Raw genomic sequence first — 22,289 nt, 5'->3', positions numbered from 1 at the left:
CAGAAACTTTCAGAAAAAGGAATTCTTAGTGAAGATTGAATCTTAAATACCCTGGTCCCTGATGCTGATGAAAAAACAGCATTTGAGGAGTGGGGTATTTGATGAGCTTAAGTTATTTCTTTTTGTGCAGCAGGTTTAAACATGGTTCAGGAGAGCTGGGTGTTGGAATGACCCCATATGCAAAAACAGTGAATTTTCCTCTTTTTTTATATTGCTATTAATTACATAGTAAATAGCCATGGCAACTGTCACCTCTAAATTGGAAAAAAATCGGTACAGATAAAGGCTGGCTGGATGCTACTCAGTTTTATTCCCAAGAGCTGCACAAAGAATTTAATAGTACATTTATATTTTAAACATGGTGTGTTCTGACAGTGTGCTTGTGGAAGCATGGCATTCTGGTAAAATGATTTGTAAATCTCCTGCTTCTATATTTTATTTTGTTTTTGTTATTTTTTTTAAAATTCACTTTTACTAGTTTCTTATGGGAACCTTTTCATATTAGATGGAAATAAGTAAACAAATTAAATTTGGATAATGGTGTCAGCAAAATAAGTAAATGTAAATTAATTTCAAATTATTACAAAATAGTTTTGTCTGCCCCATTCACAGAAAGTAAGTTTAAAAAAATAGATAAAACTTGAACCATGGCATAAAACTAATTGATACACAAAGGGACAGGGTGTGATTTATATTTATACTTCAACCACATAAATAAGTACTAAATTTTATTGAAAGAGAAAGCATCCTTTATTGGCTAAATGGTTTAACTGGTTTAAATGGTTTTATTGCAACTTTAAATGAAGAGTGATAAAAATAAACACTTTTAACCCCAGACCCTATCGGCCACCAGTTGTCCTTGTCAGTCCTCATGCCTGAGTTGTACAAAATTCACAATAAACCATATGATGCAAAGAGGTGAGAAATTACTAAGACCTAGGGGGCTTTGCCCTCTGCTCGCTTCGTTCACTAACCTCCCTACCTGCACTATGCGCCAGCAACTTCTCGTCTCTGCCGCCGTTATGTAATTATCAATTAAGCAGATAAAAGACCTGTAGTTGATTTGAGGTGTGGTGCTTGCATGTGGAAGATTTTGCTGTGAACAGACAACATGCGGTCAAAGGAGCTCTCCATGCAGATGAAAGAAGCCATCCTTAAGCTGCAAAAACAGAAAAAACCCATCTGAGAAATTACGAGTGGCAAAATCTATAGTTTGGTATATCCATATATGGACAGCATGGGCATTTGTAAATGTCATAGTACCCCCACAAATCATTTCCTTCTTCAGCTCCTTTACTTTTTGTTATTGTTCCTCAACCCTCTTTTGTACTTGCTAGATGACTTCTCATGTCTCACTTCTGACATCAAGCACACTGACTGTATGACTGGAAAGGACATTTAAGTCCCAACCTGAGACCACATCTGGGTCACTTTCTATTCCTGAAGAAATCAATACATTGGAGTCCGAGGATGGGCCTCATTTTGACCAAGGACCACAGACTAGAACAACGCCTAGGGGCTGCTGGGTCCCTTCAGTCCCAGACATAACAAGGGCCAGAATACTACAGTAACCCTTTATCTTTCTGCCCTAAAAGAAGAACATGTTTTTACATGAATACATTCAGGACCATATGCCCATTAGCATGTTTTTGGGAATATAATGTTTCCTCTTGATCATGTCATCCTTGAACCTGAACTAGGGTCCTAGATAAACAGAACCTGCAAGATATTTCATCCTGGATGGAAACTGAGACATTTCAGTGGCAAGCCAATTTGTTTTTCTTACGAGTCAATAATTCCTCTGCAATAACCTGTGGTGTCTACTATACCAGCACTGACCAGACACTTCTTATAAGAGTCATACTACAATTTGGCACCTCAGAGCAGCCTATATTTGAAAGGTACAGGCTCCTCTTATTACACAGAAAGTATTCTTTTCATTGACAATGATAGCAGCTGTCCAAAAATACAGTATGAGTGGTTTGCCCTCGGAAGTGATAGGCTAATAAGATAACATGAACAATCCACTGTACAACATTACAACATCTGGAGTAATACAGAGGTCATTATACATGCCTGCAATGTTCAATTTTGAGTGTTCAGAATATAATAGACATTTAAATGTATGTATTTAGATGTACAATATGCCAGCTGTAACTCTTTAAATACCATTTTTAGAAAAGAATGGTGCTTGACCATATCTGTACAAAGATCTGACTAAAACTGAACAGAATTATTTCAAATGTTTTAGATGATTCTATCTTTAAGAGGCATGATGTAAAATGTTAGAAAACAGCACATAGAGCAAAGGCAGATTTATGAGCTACAGGGCATGACAGAGTTGAGGACTGAGCTAGCAACACTCCTTTAAAGTCCAAACAATATGTTAATCAGTAATCCATGCTACCTCCCAAAGGAACCATGATGCTGTTATTGTACTGTTTTCTAAATTTTTAGGTATCAGATGCAAACCTCCAGAGAATATGACAAATGGGATGTTTAGTATTTCGAGTGGAATCTTCTACGGAGATAAAATTTATGCTTCTTGTTTCAAAGGGTGAGTAGAGATTTGATGCTAATCAATAGATTAAAGACAAGAAAGAATGCATTTTTGATAGATTCATTTTCTCTTTAGTGTTCCAGCCAGATCTACACTTCCTGAAAATTGACACTGAATACCCCTCTTAGCCCAGAATGTATTGTGCAATGGTGGCTGGATTACTTGGAAGGGAGTTAGGTGAAACAATTAAATTAAGACGTGTTGGGGAGAAATAACAAAAGGAAAACTAACTGGTTGTTTCAGACCTTAACAAATCCCTTCTGATTCCTATCCAAAAACGGGAACCTAATCTGTATCATGTTGAAGAGCTTGCAGATAGTTGCTTAGCTTAACCAGCCACAAAGCAGAATTTTGCTATCTACCTACAGTAACTGGTTTCTTTGAACAAAACAAAAAATATTCACACCACAAAGGAACAACTGGACACACAGTGTACATTATGAACAGGAGCCCATTACTTTGGTCATTCCCAACTTATTTCAAGGAAAGTTGTGACTCTTTTTTAAATAATGGAAGGCTACACATAATTTTGGCCATGTCTGTTCAATAAGGTTTTCCAGCCACAAAATCGCCTGCCTTTATTATGGTTGAAGCTTCCAGCAGAAATTCGCTGCAGGAATCTAGGTGAACTGCAGTAAGTGGAAGACAAAGGAGTCTCTTCCAAAAAGTAAACATTTAACATCTTTAATGTAATCTATGACAATTGTGGTTGGTCAAGATCCTTTATTCTTTTAAGTATACTTACACCCCACATATAATACTACATTAAAAATGAATTTAAACTAAATGCACTCCTGTGTTCTTATTATGTTAAATGTTTAGGTTAACTTGATTGAGGCAGTTAACATTCACTAATTTTCAGAACTGCTGTTAAATATTTTTTTGTTTCTCCTTTTCGTTAGTTATATGCTTGTGGGCAGAAGCTACAGACAATGCCTAGCTAATGGTGTACTGGATGGAATAAATCCACAATGTATACGAGGTAAGTCTTTTTTTTATTCTTTCCAGTTGCAACCTAATACTTTTAGGACAGATGTGTGACCTTTGAAAGGATGTGACAGAAAGTCCAGTTATTGCTCCCACACAGTAACTAGGCTCTGTCACCAGCGTAAGACAAAATTGTACTGCCCTCTTTTCTATATCAAGGCTTAAGATAGTTTGCTTCTCCAGACTCCTCCTCACTGACAGTTAACATCCAAAGACAGCGTGGTTACTGTGCAACTTTCATAGGTGTTGCACTAGGCCTCTGTTTGGAATTTAAGCACTACACTGACTATCTATTAAGACTGCATCAATCACAATTGAGTGACACTGATAACAGCTCAAACAGTTGGTGAGAAAAATTATTGTAAGTCGAACATATCAACCAAAATGATGGGCTTCTCTTCAACCAGTAAACCAATGACAAAATGTTTTCTCCTTCCTTTTTAAACCAGTATAAGTCTAAATTAAACTGTTCTCTACCTGGCTTTAACTTATATACTATAACATGGCACCCAGTATATAGTATGTGGTCATAACAAGGGCTGAAATTACCCTTCTACAACAAAGGATAGTCTAGTGCAGTGTTGGAGAATAAGAGATCCAAATCCATTATGGAAGGCCTTGCTTTGAGTACCACATTGGGTCCAGCCAATCCTGTCTCCAATCCCCAAGTTTTCCCTGCAAGTTGAAGGACCTGCTTTCAGGGCAGGATGTAGATTAACATCATACCCAGGTTAAGAACCTCGTAGTTAAAGTCACTTCTGTGGTCGGATTCAGCGGGTTGGGAAATGGATGGATATTCCAGCGCTGACTTTATATATTCAAGTTTTGACTTTATATATTCCAGCGCTTACTTTATATATTCCAACGCTGACTTTATATATTCAAGATTTGACTTTATATTCCAGCCCTGACTTTATATATTCAACTTTTGACTTTATTTATTCCGACAGTGACTTTTATATAATCAAGTTTTGATTTTATAAATTCAGGAATGACTTTATATATACAAGTTTTGACTTTATATAGTTAAATTTAGTAATCATTGCATACATTTTTCTTCACCATAGAAATTTAAAGACTAAATTCAACTTCCATTCCTACCAAAGATATTTCTGGTGACTAAATAGAACCTACTTATATCCAAATTTGAGCTATTGAGCTGTCGCCTGCCTGCCTGCCTGAATAAGTCATCCTCGCTTCGCTCTTACTTTTTTACCGTTCATTTAGTCATGGCTAGTGGTGGAAAAATTATAAAATGGAAGGAGGATTACACCGAGTATGGCTTTACCAAAACAATTATTGATGGCGAATAAAGTATCAATTATTCATAAAGCTTCAATTGATGATCTGTTTTTCTGTGTTAACCTCATATTTTTTCATACTTCTTCTCAAACCAAGGGGGTGCAAGGGTAAAATGAATCGAAAAGCGCTGATCAATGTAATCAGTGTACCAGGAAATTGTGCATTGACAGAAGTTCCCATTTGCTTGGAATGCAAAGTGTGATTAAATGCATTATTTTTTAACGCGTTATGGAGCACATGCATCGAAGCTTCTCAGCCTTTCTTGTGCTAAGAAAAGGAAACATTTTAAAAATAACGTAACACGATTGTCAATGTAACCTTTTGTAAGTAGTGCCTGGAGGATTCAGTGTGGAGAAACTCAAGAGACAGCGTGTGTATTAACTTGTGGATTTTTCTGTGAGTATTTGGTAGCAGCATCAGAAAGTCGTTTCCGTAAGATTGCATTAGCTGCGGAGCTCAGCTCAGAGCGAAATGAGGTGAATGGGAGGGGAGATGATGACGTGACTCCCCCACCCGCTTTAACTGTCAATCCCCCACAAACACAGTCTCTCGGAATTTGCATAAGCACAGCCCTTCACCTGCAATTTTAACTTAGTTACAAAGTGATCGAAACTCTCGTTTATATCCTGCGTGCTCTCATTAAACTTGTATCCGGTATTACCCATGGGCATGACAAACGCCAGCGGCAGCCTGTCTATGAACTTAATTTAAATTTTAGGTTTACACTGTGCTTGGTTTCCGAAGTAGCCGCACTCATGAATATGGTTGTATATGTCACTCGTTTGCTTCTTATTGTTTCGCTGCCTTCTCAATTATATAATGCATGTTTTCTTCAGCGCTTTTTGGAGCTCTTCCTTGTTTTCTACGTACTGCGTGGACAGTCAGTTCACGTGATTACGTGGGAGGTGTGATGATGTCACACAAAACTCCGCCCCCCACAGCTTTCGAGCTCGACTCCATTATAGTATATGGAGAAAAATAGCTTCCAATTATGACCATTACGCATAGAATTTCGAAATGAAACCTGCCCAACTTTTGTAAGGAAGCTGTAAGGAATGAGCCTGCCAAATTTCAGCCTTCCACCCACACGGGAAGTTGGAGAATTAGTGATGAGTCAGTGAGTGAGTGAGTGAGTCAGTGAGGGCTTTGCCTTTTATTAGTATAGATTGGCAGATTGGTGTTTAACTTGCTAGTATGTTTTGTGACTAAAATAAAGTGTAAGCTGCATATGTGCACTTCGGTTCCTGGCTTTTCTGTATGCGGGTAAAGCAAATTAAAAAACATTGTAACAACCAGCCTCTGTGCAAACATTTGTGGGCCATGTTTGCGTGTAACAGCAATGTTAAGAATTTAATTTGGCTTAGAGACAGACAAATGTAAAGAAACATCCCACAAAACCAATGGCTGCTACATTGTCTACTGTATGAAGCTACGTTAAAGTGTGTGGAGATGCAGTATGTGCAGGAAAAAAGCCAACGGAGCTGGAACTAAAAGGAAGGGTGTTTGGCATTACAAACATAACATTTACGATTATATAGGGCCCAATGATTTACGCAATGCGGAAAACATAGATGGAATCATGGAATTAACGCTTAAAAACTGATTTTAGATTTTAAAACGGAAATGTGCGGAATTTAGAGACTGAAGGGGTGACTGTTACAAAACTTCCCAATAAATTAAACGATTGAATAATAATCTATCATTCAGATACTATTGTCTAGTTTGTTCTTTTTGAAACAAACGCAATTGTTATTTGAAATTCAGTCGTGCATCTATTTGTTTGTGAACGTGTTTACATTTTCTCGTTAAAGGCATGCGAATTAGCTTGCTGCACGAGACAGAAATGTCGAAGTGAGCAGTGATCAGATACCCTAACTACGTCGAAAAACCTAAGAAACACAAGCTTAACTGCAAAATTGAGGGCACAACAATATCCCATAGACTTTTACGAATCTGGACAATTTTTCTGCAAGTTTTGCCAGCATTCCATAGACTGGACACGAAAAGATACTTGCAATGACCACATCAAGTCTAAAACCCATCTCAATAGAAGGAGAAATGAAGATCAAAAAGTGTTCCCCAATAACCGAGGAAGTAACAAAATAGTTGGATGCAAGACACCAATTTATACGGAAGCGTATTAGGTATTGGGACATAGTGAAGAAAAAAAATACAGATACAGTGAAGAAAAAAAACTATATATCGAGAATAAAGTCGACATGTCAACTTTATTCTCAAAATTTCCACTTTATTCTCGTAGTTTATTTTGTCATTATATTCATGTTTATATTCATCTTAAAATGAATATTTAATTTACTAGATTTTCTCAAACCCCGTCATACAGTAAGTAATGTAGCACATTAAATGCTTTCTTTGTGTTAAGTGTTCCCTGAGCCATGTTAATCGGTACATGCTTCTTAAACTGACTTCCTCTTGCACGGAGAGGAGGCGCAAGCAACGATCACCACATAGAATACATTAATTTCATGATATTCCTGCTTCCTGAACATTTAGAATGCTAAGATAAATACTTGATATAATTTTCATGATGAAATGCATTAGAGCATGTATTAAACACGTGGGGGCACAGTGGCGTGGAGGTTGCACTGCTGTCTCGCAGCAAGGGGGTCCCAAGTGTTCCCTGCCTTGAGTTTGCATGTTTTTCTGGTGGGTTTACTTGGCGTGCTTCAGTTTCCTTTCAAAGTCATGTAGGATGTGGAGTTTTGTTATGCTAGATTGACCATAGTGTATGTGTTGCTCCTATTCACTCTGCTATATACTGGCGCCCCGTTGAGGATTTGTTCCTGCCTCGCGCATGATGCTTGCTGGAATGAGCGCAGCCCTGAATGGATGGAATAATTAAACATGTATAACGAAGATTTTTTTTAAAGTTCTGAACACTCGGTGGCATAAGTTTTTATAACTAGTTTTAATTTCGCAAAGACTTTTATCGTGTGGTGATTAGGTTATGTGGAGAAAGTTAAAGGAAGGATTGTAACTGGGTTTTTGGTACGTCAGATAGAGACACACGCCTGCAATGAAGAAAGCCCACTCAGAAGAACATACAACACAGTACAATACAAGTTATTTTTGTATAGCCCAAAATCACACAAGAAGTGCCTCAATGGGCTTTAACAGGCCCTGCCTCTTGACAGCCTTCCAGCCTTGATTCTCTAGGAAAACAAGGAAAAACTCCAAAAAAAAAAAAACCCTTGTAGGGGAAAAAAATGTAAGAAACCTTGGGAAAGATAGTTCAAAAGAAGACCCCTTTCCAGGTAGGTTGGGCGTGCAGTGGGTGTCAAAAAGAAGGGGGTCAACACAATACAAATACACAGAACAGAACAAATCCTCAATAGAGTATAACAATAAAAATTTATAAGTACGGAGCAGAATTTAAAAGTAGATGATTAATATGATTTGGATTTGTTTAGAGTCCTGAAGACCTCAGCCATGAAACTGCCTCCCCCTATTGGCCATTCCACAGCTGAAACAACTTGGCAGGTGGGTCGTGGCACCAACATCTATTCAATTCTGTGTTCGTGTCTCCAACCACCAGCTCACAAACCCAACATTTACACAATATTTCACTTAAATCTGTGCGATACCAATTCATACATCCAGTTTTTTGGAGCCTCGTCACACCTGCCAAAAGTTCTCTACACTGAACATAGACCTGGGGCCTCCCTACTACTGTTTTACTACTTCTCCTTGGCCCTAATACACTTACGTATACGAAAAGATACTTGCAATGACCACGTCAAATCTACAACCCATCTCAAAAAAGGAGAAATTAAGATCAAAAAGGGTTCCTCTTCAGGTAACAACAGATGAAGGAACAAAATCGTCAGATGCAAGATGCCATTTTGTGTCCATGTTAGTCAGACATACTGCTCGAAAAAAAGACGAAGATGCGTCCTTTCTTTATTGAGCTTTGTAAACAAGGAGGTGCTCTGCCAGAAAATGAGAACAGTCTTCGGTATTTAATAAATGTTTTGCCTTGTGGTAACAAGGCACGCAAGGTCCGCATTTGACTCTTCTGTTATAAACTCGGCACCTACAAACCTGGGCAGAAGAGCAGGCATTTCCTCGGATGCAACAAGCTCTTAAAAGCGGGTCACTTTGTCTTTTTTCTAAAAGTGAAGTTAACCTTCATCTCCGAAGGATGCATCAAACTAGTAACGGCTCTTACAATCCTGGAGAGCAGTCACTGTCCTACGGCAATCTCAGCATACAGCATCATGGAGGAGCTGGGCTCCTGCCTGATGAATGAAACTGCAAAATAAGGTTGAGTTGTGCTAGTGTGCTGTTTCATTAAAAGGAGTGGAAAGTGCCATTTCATTATTGTTTGTTTTGTTGTAACTGTTACTACTTTCTTACAGTAAAAAAAAAAAATCCAAATCAAGGAAAAATAAAACGGTGAAAATAAATAAAATGGAATTTGTAAAAAAAATAAAACTAATTCCCTGCGGTGGGCTGGTGCCCCGTCCCGGGGTTTGTTTCCTGTCTTGCGTCCTGTGTTGGCTGGGATTGGCTCCAGCAGACCCCCGTGACCCTGTAGTTACCGATATAGCAGGTTGGATAATGGATGGATGTATAAAACAGGTTCCATAGGGCCCTAATTATATCGCACAGCTTTCATTACATAAGAATGAAAACCACATTCATGTGAACCATATATTTGCTTCTTTTTGATTTTTTCAAAGTACCGCAATGTTAATAAAATTGTTAAACACCAATATATATCCATCCACCCATTTTCTAACCCGCTGAATCCGAATACAGGGTCACGGGGGGTCTGCTGGAGCCAATCCCAGCCAACACAGGGCACAAGGCAGGAACCAATCCTGGGCAGGGTGCCAACCCACCGCAGGACACACACAAACACACACTAGGGCCAATTTAGAATTGCCAATCCACCTAACGTGCATGTCTTTGGACTGTGGGAGGAAACCAGAGCGCCCGGAGGAAACCCACGCAGACACGGGGAGAACATGCAAACTCCACGCAGGGAGGACCCAGGAAGCGAACCCAGGTCTCCTTACTGCGAGGCAGCAGTGCTACCACTGCGCCACCGTTCCACCCCCAATATATATTACTAGTAATAATTATATTTTTTCACTTGAATGCAAAGTACAATGATCAATATTTTAGAATCCTGATAAAGGAACAAGTAAGAGAAATGCTGCTGAATATTTATTTGCTCCGGAATCTGCTGTTGTAAAATAAATCTATTAAAATATGAGGAGGATTGTTAAATATTTTCATCTTTGTGAATTTTGCTGTACAAAATGTGCATATATGTAAACTTAATCTATTAAAATATACAACATTTGTAAAGGTACTATATAAATAAAAAGCGTTTATAATTATTAGCATTGTAATTTTAAACAAACACTAATAATTTACAGCAACCAGTAAGGAATCCTTATGTTGATCTTTATACTGTCGTGCTCTGGGGATTTATTTTGTTGGGTTCAGGGATGGATTACTGAAGCCATCTCTGGTAGTTTAGGCTTGTTTAAGCAGTTCACATTCATTAGCTGCTGTATTGCATTACATTAAAGCAAGATTATAAAATGGACTGTAGGATGGAATCTTATTCAGTGTGTCTGAAGTAAATGAAGGATATATTTCAAAATATCTTGCCACAAGTGTATTGAAAATAAGCTAAAATAACTGTCTTGCACTTCAATCTTAAACTTTAAGTTAAGAAGAAATAATTGCTCAGTAAACTGAACAATACCACAACCAGTTCTCATAGGCACAGTTTGAAAAGATCACATGACAGAAGGAATGGGAGCTGGTATTCTGACATATTAAGTGATAACCACTTCAGATTGAAATGCTGTGAAGTACCAGCAAGTTGATGGGGATTTGCTTGATGACATTTCACTGATTTCATTGACACTGATTATAGCTTATGTTCACACATATCCTGTACTTAGCAAAAGATCCTGAGAGTATTTGCATGTTTTATACTGGCTTCATATAGCAGAGTACTACCTAACCTTGTCATTTTAAAATTTTAGAAGATTGTGACAAACCTCCAACTGTTGAAAATGCAGTTCCAAGGTCTCAATTTTTGGATCAAACTGTGTTTGCCAGTGGATCAAAACTGTATTATGAGTGTGTACTTGGCTATGTAAGAGCACAGGGGACTTATACAATCACTTGCACTGAAAGCAGTTGGAGTTCACCAACTTTGGTATGTAAAAGTAAGTATCAATTTTTATGTTAAGTGAGCTTTTATGATTTAAGGTATGCCATGTTAATGTTGTAACAAACTTATGGGATGAGTGGCACAAGGTGCCCTTCTTGTTGGGCACAAATCTCTTATTTCTCTACCTCATTTTGCTTATTTTTTTTTAAATTTATCTTGATAGCATGTTAATATGTTAGGGCGTGGATGCATGATCCTGTAGTAGTCTCAAAAGGCCAGATGTGATTCTCAAATGAGAATACACTTCTGGAGACAACCCGTTAAAAGCATGTACCAAACAGCAGCAAACCCATGCACTGCACAAGCTACTCCAACAGGAATTCTTCCTAAAACACCCGCCCACAGTTCCTCTATTCTTCTATTCTGTGCATTTTAAACGACCACCAGGGTTTTCGGGAGAGCAATACTGAATGAAAGACTTGATGTTGAGTGAAAATAAAAAGCTAAAATTGCCTTTATTCTTTCAGGAGGTTAGGAGCACACTGTCACTGCAGCTTGATAATTTACTTGCATGCTGTAATAAGTGCTGCATATAGTGGAGACAGTGTTATGGAGAAAACTTCAGAATAAACAAGCAGAGTCTTCAGAAAGGCAGTCAGAATTTAGACTTTATTGCACAGCATAGAAAACATTTGTAGAGCACATAAAGCCTGTCTCAGTTTATGGAGTGAGCCCGGTGGTTTGGGCGTGGTTTGTTTTTATTCCTGTTCTAATTACAAAACATCCCCATTTCGTACATAGTTCTTGTCTTTCACTTTACATGTTATCTTTGTAATAATGATCTCATACTGTAACTCTTTTTATAACAATTACCTCCCCTTGTAAACGTCTTTTCCCTAATAATAATCAGTCTTTTCATAGCAATCATTTGGACTCAAAGCTCGTACTTGTTGCCTGGCCCAGAGATGACCATCATTTGATCATGTTTTGCATTCCTCACATTCCAAATCTTGATGTAATAAAAAAATGGAGACCTTTAAATCGATCAACCCTAATCACCAAGTTGGAACCAGGATAACCCACATATGAAAAACTGAACTGTTCAATTAATATTTGCATGTTGTACCAGCATCCAGTAAGACTAAACTCAAAGGCAGCAGTCCTGGTAGGCGCAGCACGCAGCTTTACTGATAAGAGCTATGCTGTTGCTGCAGCTGGACGCAGGCGAGAGGCTTTGAGTCAGCAAGCACAGTGCTAAATCCTTTATTAATGAACCCTTAAATTTTTAAATTGCTCAAAGCCAGCTAATATAATACATGTTGCTTTACCTTGATTAATTAAGATATTGATTCATGAGGAAGACTTGACATAAGAACTTAAATGCTATCTGAAATGTATGTATACATGGCTGTGTTGCAGCCTGTAAGCAAAGACAACTGCGTCATCGGCCAGTGACACACAGCCACATATGATGTCTTACCAATACAGGGGCTAACCTTGATAATCAGTTCTTAAAACTTCTGTATAATTCAACCTAACTAACACAATACAGCTTACTTTTAATCTGATCATCTGAAATGTTTATAGGCCTTAATATATAAATGCTGAAATGTTTATACTGTATGTTTAAAATGTTTTTGCACTAGCGTGCAGGTTTACATGGTTTCCTTTAAGTTTGGGGGCATTGAAGGCTTTTTCGAAAACTTGTTTAGACTTTGGTGAATCAAAAGACCCAGCAGAGTCACCATGTCCCAAAACAAAAACTAGCTTCCTCAGTTCCCTCAAAAACACAGACTTTCTTGGTCCTTAAAAAAAGAAGGCAAGTGAAAGGAAGCAAGAAGGCCATATTAAAAACAAAAGCAACAGCCTGTAAAATAAAAATTTTGTGCCTGTCTAAGCCATTTAGAAAATGTCAAGCAACTCCTTTTTGTAGCCAATAATTCTAAGAACAATAACAAGACACATTGATCCTTGATCTGATCCTCAACAATAGATGGACACACACACACTGGACTCCACATTTTGTGGAGAAATCTTCAGAAAAAACAAGCTGAGCCTTCAGAAAGGTAGTCAGAATTTAAGACTTTATTGCACAGCATAGAAAACAATTGCAGGACACATAAAGCCTGTCTCAGTTCATGAAATGAACCCCAAGTGTCAAGGGAGCCCCAAATATATTACAATTCTTATCACACAATGCCCCCCTTTCCAGACTTGTTTTCCAGCATCTACTGTATAGAGCAGGGGTATCCAACCTTTTTTCCCATGAAAGCTACTTTTACAAAATGAAAATGGCCGAGAGCTACTCATGTTTTCTAACGTTTATTCTCATAGCTTATTTAAACCCAAACAAACTGAACAAGCTTGTTTTATCTGAACATTTACAAAATGTTGGTTTCCACAGCTCACATTTTGCATTAAAATATCACAAAAAATATTTAGTTCACTTGCAAGTGCATTTTGTATGTCTGTATGCATTTTCTAGTGTTTCTCACACTATTGAATTAAAACATGAATGCTGTCAAAACAAAACAATGCAATTCCAAATATACAGTGTCAGTAATTTGACACAGAGTCATGGAAAGGTTTGGGGCCGCCACCCGTATAATTGAATTCCTGGCTGCAAAGTCATAAACAGAAGACAGGAAGTGAGATCATAGGGGTCGGGCTCATGAAGGTCTTTGGCCATTGGTTCGAACCCAGACATGACATCACGGGGGCCGTAGCTGGCAATGTCTCCTTCTATTGGCTTGGTCCCGGAAGTGATGTCAAGAGAGCCAGGTGGAATCTCCCATGAATGGTGTACAGGAGAGGGAGAAAAAAAGATCGGTACATTCTGCCACATCCGGTAGGCCTCGGAACTGCCCTTATTCAAGCCCTTTAGCTACCTCCCATGCGCACGTGTGTGACAACAGATATGACTTATTCATTTGTCATTTTATCACATGTGTTTCAGAGAGGCAGTTATATGGTGGAGTGTAGCCACTCAGGTTCACTCTTATGGAGTCATTCAAATGTTCGTCTGTCAGTCTTGTTCTGAACTTTGATTTCATGACATTCATGTCAGACTCACAGAGGTATGGAGACCCAAAAAAAGGAGACATTTTCAGTGCTGCTTGGTGAAGATTCTTCTAGTTATCTGGCTCTGCTAAGCTCCAGAAATGCAGAGAATGCTGTTGAGACTTTAACTGCACATTATTTTAAAGGTTTCATAAAACTGTATATAATATATAAAATCCAATGTCTGTCTGTCTGCTTTTCACAAGAGAACTACTTAGTCCGGTTGATTTTGCGACTTCTCTCATTACACTATGTATCAGAGTTCACCTTCGGTACTGATTTATTTGCACATATCCGAGAAACACACAGCGGACGGGGCTGTCCTCACTCACTCGCCATCTTCGGGGTGCGTTCCTTAACTTCGTTAAGCTAGCGAATGAGGGAACAATTAAATTCAACTTTGTTTGATACTTAAAATAAAGTGTTACTTAGGTCTTGATGAGTTTGAGTCTGGATATTCTCTTAAGTGTATGGCACATTGAAAAGATAGATTGCAATTCAGATTGTGGATTGTGATTTTGTGTTAAAAGGATCGTGATATGATTTTTTGGAAAGATTGCCCACCCCCTAATTTGACAAATCAAGTTTTCGAAATTATATAGGATTCATTAACCCTTTGGCGAGTTACTTGGAAGGGGGTTGTGAGCAACCAGTAGCTCATGAGCGACATGTTGTTGGAGTCCCCTGGTATAGAAGATCCCATGATGTTTCCCCACTCAGCACCTTTACCCATAACAATCACCTGGTGTTCCAGACCTTCTCATAACAATATTCTTGCCCCTGAAGACATACATCCCCATAATAGTCATCTTCCCAATAAACCTTCTCATAACAATATTTTAACTGGCAGGACATATTTGCCATCACATGATTACCCCTCCCTTCATTCTTACAGCCTTATCCTGAGCTGTTAAGATCGATGGCCTTTCAGTCGTTAATCAATTCTTAACAATTCAATACTTAAGAATTAAGTTGAGATCAGAAGGACCCATGTATGAAGACTGGACTGCCTAATTAATTCAATAAATGATTACTTGTTGCCCTATCATCCTGTAAGGCTATGGCTAACATAATAGGCAACTGTGCCAGTGAACGGCAGTGCACAGCTTCACTGATAAAGACCAAGCTGCGAACAACCTTGACAAAGTTCTTCATGCTTGAGAGAAAGAAGGAAAGGCAAGCCTTTAACAATTGCTTCTTTATCCTAACTGATATGTGCTACGGTCTTTTTCATAATGCAGTGGTACCTTGAAATAGGAGTGCCCCAACGTATGTTTTTTGAGATACAAATCGTCACTAGGTCAGTTTTTTGCCTTGAGTTACGAGCCAAAATTCGAGGTACGAGCCATCAAAGAGCTTGTCGCCACACATTCTGAGGAACTGACAACAGAGGAGTTGATGGAACTACAGACGCAGCAACATACGGAGGTTCTGCAGGAGATTGGTATCGCAAAGGAGCCAGAGGCGGAGGAGGTTATCTCTTCAAGTGAGATAAAGGAAGTGTTGACAATGTGGGAAAAAGTTTTGGACTTAATTGAAAAGAAACACCCTGAAAAAGTTGCAACTGGTCGTGCAGTGGTGCTATTTAATGACACTTGCCTAACTCATTTCAGAAACATTCTAAAGGGGAAGAAGAAACAAAGCTCCTTGGACATGCAAATGAAAGTGACGAAAGCATGGCAAAAAAACAAAAAACTAGTGAAGAAGAAAATGAAGTTAAGCAAAAGTGAGGTGAAAGAAAAAAATACAATACACTAATCGGCTCCACCAACATCTGTTTATTTCTTTAGATTCTCTTTTATGTATTAGGCTTTATTTTGTTTATATACAATATATGTTCATTATAAATATATTTTTCTTATGTTGAAAACATCTAACAAAAATTGGTGTGGTTTTTTTGGGGGCTGGCACGAATAAATCTCATGTCAATTATTTTCAATGGGGAAAATTGATTTGAGATATGAGCATTTTGACTTACGAGCTCGGTCACGGAATGAATTAAGCTTGTATCTCAAGGTACCACTGTACATTGTATTCTAATTGTATTGCCTAAGGTATTGGAGCCCTAATGCTTCTGAATGTCATTTAATTGCTCATATGTTTTATGCGCTAGCTTGAGAGCTTGCCCTTTACTCACACAGGCAAAGGTCTTGTATGCAGTTTGTTTTGTCTTCTGTCAATAAGAAGCTCCACACCTGCATTTCTCAAAACGAAGTTTGCTTGCTTGTTTCCTCAGAGAGCATGATGACCTTGACTCACAGAAACTCGAAACAAGGCAAGAAAGAAGGACAGTCAGGCAAGAGGCCTCTCTAACAAAATAAATGGTGTCCTTTTTAAAGTTGTTTCAGGCCTAGACTTTTCATAGCTAAGAGCACAAAAACTAATAATGCAACACATTGATCCTTGATCAAAATTCTCCACATACGCATTTGAGAAATGCCTTTGTTTTCTAAACTTTTTTATTCATTTTAACTATTGCATCACTATATGACATGCAACAACCCTTCCCTTTTAAGTTCCTTATTACTGATGCCTTATGGTATCCTGTGAAGTGGTCTTGGGCTTTTCTTGCTTGCATTTGTCAAAGAGAAAATTGTCGGCGCAAACGCGCACCAAAGGTCTTCACCTGGAATGAAGGCCCTCAGGAGTCAAGAGGATGGGCAAACAGAGTTTATTGTTTTATTGCAATAAACAACAACACGGACTCAACCCAATTCGGCCAAATCAGGCTGAGCCCCGAACAGTTAAAAAATCACAGTTTATATCTCATTTCTTGTCATTCTGACCTCGCTCAAACTAGCTCATTCGCTGCTTATTCTGACTCTCCTTTCCTGTAGCTGGCCTGTCAAATTCTTTTATGATGACCACGGTATTTTTATTTTCTGTCAATTGTCTTTATTTTTCTGCTTCGCTAATTTTTAGGTCGGCTAAGAGCCAACAGGCGTTTTCCCTTCTTCCATCCTTGGGCTGTCATTACCTCATTTTCCTCCTTTCCTGGGCCTTCTCGTTAGATTATATTGGTAGCTAAAGCCAAGCTACAATTAAAAAAGAAATATGGCATTGTGCCTTTATTTAACCATTTGTTTAGTAGGCTTAGCTTTGCATTAATATTGACACTAAGGTTAATGCTTATATATTTTCCTATATTTATTTATGCTAATACATGAATCTACTAATTTTATTTTTCATACATTCACCAACACTATAGTTTCCAGCTTAATTCTCACCTGTTGCTAGGCTTCTCATGGAAGATCTATATAAACTTTCACAGTTATCTACAGTTGCAGACATTCCAAACCAACCATACACATAATAACAAGCTGATAATAACCAGACATAGGATATAAATGAAATTAAACAATTACTAAATAAAATATAAGGCTGGTAAACAATGATAACAATAAAGAACTTACAGCAGAAAATTGTTAATATGAATTCCAACTATTTGTACTACTATCATAAAGTATAAATACATAAGAATCTTAGAATATACTTAACAATTACTACTCATAAGTTTTTGTACAGGCAATCACTTCATAAATTATCTCAAAATTCTGATAATTCTGTAAGATTTGTTTCAGCCTTAAGTCAGAGTCCTAAATGCAGTTTACATTTAACCAGTGTATAGGTAGACACACAAACACACTCTTTCACATTTACCAGTTTCAGGCATGTGTCAAAGCTAGTGAACATGGGGGCAAGGAAACTATAAAAGGGCCTTTTCGCTCAACCGAGCTCAAATCAAAGAAAATAAATGTTTGTTTATTTTTACCTCTGTCCAAGTGCACTATTACCACCTCTGCTGAAGAATAGCATCCTAAATGATACTGCGGTCCAGTTTAGCAAACTGTGTCTCTCTCCACGTGGACAGACTCATGTTTTACTACACTCCTGTGAAAAAGAGCCTCTGAACTGGAAAACTGTCTCCAGTATGGATGGAAGAAGTCTGCACTAATCTCTAATGAAACAATCTACTGCCATATTGAAAATATTTACTCCCATACTAGATACTGGGGCATCTTTAATTCAATATATATGAAGTGGTTGAAAGGACTGGTATGCATTTAACTCCTGCATTGTGCAGGAACAGCTTACTAAATTTAACTTTGAATGTACCATATGCAAACATCCGCCATTATTTATTTAATAACTTATCTTTTGTGGCTAACTTTATATAGCCAAAGATTCAGCAACTTGGCTAAACCCTTTCTCTCAGTTTCTTCTTCCAGCACCTTTTTTGTTTCTTTTTCTTTCCAAGAGTGCATGAGCTCTACTACTCTGTTCTCTTTTTTTTCTCTCCTCCCTTCTCTCCACTTTCATCCATAAAGTAGCATTCCCCAAAGCCCCCCTCACAGCAGCGATTGAGTACCACTGACCCACTCACCAGTCAGAGACATTTTAATCTTTTGCATGACACACACACACACACCCTGGCTAGCTGCAGGTCTCTGTGCTAACCAGAGAAGAATACTGTTAAAGGGACAGTGGCCAATTAATTATGGCAGTCCTGAAATCCACCTGGTCCACAGACACAACAACAGCATCTAGAGTTTAAATAAGCATTGTGGTTTATGAATATACAAAGTGTTAAAACACTGCAGCTATTTTGTAATGGCATGTTTGTATTTCCATTAAGACAGTAATGTTAAATTTCTTTAGATATTTGTTTAGACATGCGGTCAGAAGGTGGATGTTGTCCAGCCTCATCTGTGCATTTACTAGTGGTGTTTAGTCAGATTCTGATGATTTGTGAATTTTGAGTACTAAAATCTGTAGTGTGAGCGCCATGGAGGACAGAAAGGTATCCTGGCTGGACGACAATATGACCTCCTTCCAAGATGGAAGGTGCTAGGGAATGGACGAACAGAAGCTGAGAGCCAAGAGCAGTTCCACCCCCCATATGTTAAAAGGCAGTGGTCTGCTGGAGGCGTCCCAGCTTGGACACTTGAAGATGTTAACGAGAAACAGAATGGAGAAGTCAAGGAGCCCGGGTGCCGCAAGCGGGCTCTCTCAGGGAAGGACTTCCCTGGTTGCCAAACAACTCAGAAAAAATGCTCCCCAAAAATCATGCCAGTTCACAGGAAGCCATTCCAGGACCAGCATAAAAAGAGCCCACTTGCAGAACCCAGAAATTCCAACAGGGTTTGACTTCCGCACTCAACTTCCCATGAACCCCTGCATGTGTCCATTCTGGGATGTCTCCATTGGACCACTGCCACCTAATGTATATGGGATGAAACTGCTCCTAGCCTCCGTCTTCTGCTTGTCCATCCCCTTTCACCTTCCATCTTGATAGAAGCTCACTTGATTGTCCAGCCTGTCTGTCCTCCATGACACTCTCAGCATCTCCTGTGGCTCATCATTATCAGCTCTCTTAGCAATAGTCCTTTTGACATGGTGTGATGTTTATTTGAAAAAAAAATATATTTTGCAGTTCATATTTTCATGAATATAGATGCCAGTTCTTTCACCCTTACATAGGCGCCTACAATATTATTATAATGCAGAACAACACAGCATACAGCACATGCAACAACATAGCATTCACGTTTATCATTTGATCATTGATGCCATCTGATGCTCTCTGCAAACGTGGCATATGTATAATAGGGTTTTTTTGAGACTTTTTGACTATAGATGAAGCATCAGAATAAGCATTGTCAAACCAGGTTAACAAGAGCACCACTGATGTTTGTAGTAGGGTTGCCAGGTCATTAAAAAATGTGAAGTCCAAGGACAACATGTAGCAAATTTGCCCAAAAATGGGACATACAACCAAGATCCTGACACTCTGTGGTCATAAGAGTCATGGGCAACCCTCTTAAAGAGAAGGATGTATCCCAATGTCCTGACTGAAATACCCTTTCTCTAATTGGCTATCTCTCTCACCCCTTCATCACCAAATAGCTAATTTGTGGTGAGCGTATTGGCGCAATAATGGCTGTCATCACATCAGCCAGGATGGTGCTGCAAGTTAGTCGGAGTTGAAATGGCTCCCCATCCACCATGTAAAATGCTTTAGTGGCAAAGTGCTATATAAATGTAAAGAATTTATCAATATTCATACCTGATGTAGACAAAAATGATACACCAGAAAGTGATGGTGAAGTGTTAAAAGTGTTAGGATTAGGTACATACCATTGAAGCCTTGTTGAGGTAGGGGTGTTTGTGGCCTTTTTGGATACAATAAACTACATGTACAAGTGCAAATAGTATGGTTTGTGCTGGCTGGATGAAAAACATGGTAATAATGTGGGGAAGAGGTGGGTTAAAAAATATCCCAAAAATACTGTGTTATTCAAAAAACAAAAGCAGCGCAAAAAAACTGCAACCCACAAAAGCCCATTTTTCCTGCAGACGCCAATGAACCATAGCCCAATTTGGTCGAAAACTGCTGGCCTGGCAAAACTGATTTGCAGTTCAAAATCACCGCTCCTAATCTGAGTGCCGCCTTTATTAGGCATTGAATTGGTTTAGAAATACGATGCTTCAGTGAGCCAGCTCGTTGTTCCCGGCAAGACTAGTTGCCGTGTAAAAATTGGGTGGGCACCAACAGTTTTTTGTGCATGTTAAGCATAGTGACTTGGTATGTGCTGGGGTTAGCAAGAGAAAAGTATTTGGACAAATAAGTGCACTTCATTCGGTGTTTTAAAAGTATTAAACCATGTCTTAAAATTCTCGAGAAAACTAATCAGCAGAGTTTAAAGTGCCATCTCATTAACATTATCAGTGATACTGCACAGAGCTGGAAAGTGCTACGTTTCTCTCCTTTACAGCAGGAAGAAACCTAAACCTAAAAAAAATAAGTCCCAAAATAAGTCCCAAGTGTTTCAATTTTGAAAATTAAAGTGAGAGGATAATTAAATGGAGTATGTATGTTCTTACCTGCCATGCCCCCACTTTGAGATCCTTTAGTTTTTGTTACACTTTCTAAAGATGTGCATGTTAGTTTATTTCATGGCTCTACATTGGTCCTGTGTTAATGTGAATGGCTTGTGATGCACTTGTGCCTTTCTCTAGGGATACTTCACATGTTGTGCCCAATACTATCAGGATAGATACAATGGAAGGATGGATAATTAAATGAGTGCCCTCTGCACTTGCATGCCAATCCAGGTGTTTTGTTGTGTGGTGGGTGTGGCAAGGCACTATCAGTGCAGGCTCCCAACCTCTCTTCTTCCTCTTCCTCTTATTTGAAAACATTAGGCTAGAGTTTACAGTGATGCATGTAACTGTATATCAAGATGTTAGGGTCATGGCAACCAATAAATCAGATGTGTTCACAAAAACTTACTACTGTGTCAATAAATATAAATAACACAACTAAGAAAAGTTTCCATAGCTGAGATTTAAATCTACATATTCCTACACAGTACAAAGGTACAGTGTATGCTTCATGTGAGGTATGTACAAACTACACCCTCTAGAAACTAACTTATTTAAAGATATTTTAATTTCTATTAACTGTTTATGGTAATTGGTTTTAAAAAGTAATTTAATCATTTTAGAAATGTAAGCAGTGGGCATGTTAGTTTGTGACTCTTCATTGGTTCTATGTGAATGTGTATGCCATGTACACTGAATTGGTAAACACAGGAGAAATTGCAGTTCATTACTGTTTATAAAGCTCTCATTAAACCTGTCCATACGTTTATCCATTCCAAAAGTGATGTCTCTGAAATTTTATTATTTAAACTTCTTTTTGAGGTTATCTGAGTTTAAGTCAAAATGATTTGTGAAGTATTTCATTAATGCAATATTTTGTACTGTTTTTATGACTAGCGCTTATAGTTTTCTTTAAAACGAAAAAGCTAGTAACTAGTTATATACTTATTTTTGTATGAACTATTAATATGTTGCTTTCTTCCAGGGAAAGAGTGTGGTAGTCCTCCACAACTTTATAATGGAGATTTTGAAGTAACAGAGGGAATAGAGTTTGGTGCGACTATAATAGCAAAATGCAATGAAGGGTAAGTATTGGTTTTAACGAAAGCATTGCATCTTGACTGCAGAAGTGTCCTAACAGTTCTTTGTAGTAATGTACCTGCTTGTCCAATGTGTGCTACTGCTGATGTAAGATCTAATTAAAGGATCTTTGTTGCATTTAATTGCTTTTTTTTTGGTTGTAAGCCATTTACTTTTTCCATACTTTCAGGCTGAGGCAGCAAATGCATAATATTATAATTATTTCAGCTGGGCATCTTAAAATAGTTTCACAAA

The 22,289-nt window shown here is 38.3% G+C and overlaps 1 protein-coding gene across 1 annotated transcript in view; it reads left to right on the top strand.

The window, feature by feature from the left end:
• The window catches only part of LOC120526692 (sushi, von Willebrand factor type A, EGF and pentraxin domain-containing protein 1-like), a gene marked incomplete at its 3' end in the record, with an annotated part of 85,122 nt that overhangs the window by 13,158 nt on the left and 49,675 nt on the right, over nucleotides 1-22,289 (top strand). The window contains exons 3-6 of the mRNA XM_039749850.1: nucleotides 2,458-2,557; nucleotides 3,463-3,542; nucleotides 10,879-11,064; nucleotides 21,940-22,039. Coding sequence (XP_039605784.1) covers nucleotides 2,458-2,557; nucleotides 3,463-3,542; nucleotides 10,879-11,064; nucleotides 21,940-22,039 — 466 coding nt within the window. The remainder of the gene's footprint in view (nucleotides 1-2,457; nucleotides 2,558-3,462; nucleotides 3,543-10,878; nucleotides 11,065-21,939; nucleotides 22,040-22,289) is intronic.

Source organism: Polypterus senegalus, chromosome 3 (assembly GCF_016835505.1).
Source record: "Polypterus senegalus isolate Bchr_013 chromosome 3, ASM1683550v1, whole genome shotgun sequence".
Lineage (NCBI taxonomy): Eukaryota > Metazoa > Chordata > Cladistia > Polypteriformes > Polypteridae > Polypterus > Polypterus senegalus.
This window is presented reverse-complemented; position numbering and strand designations above follow the sequence as displayed.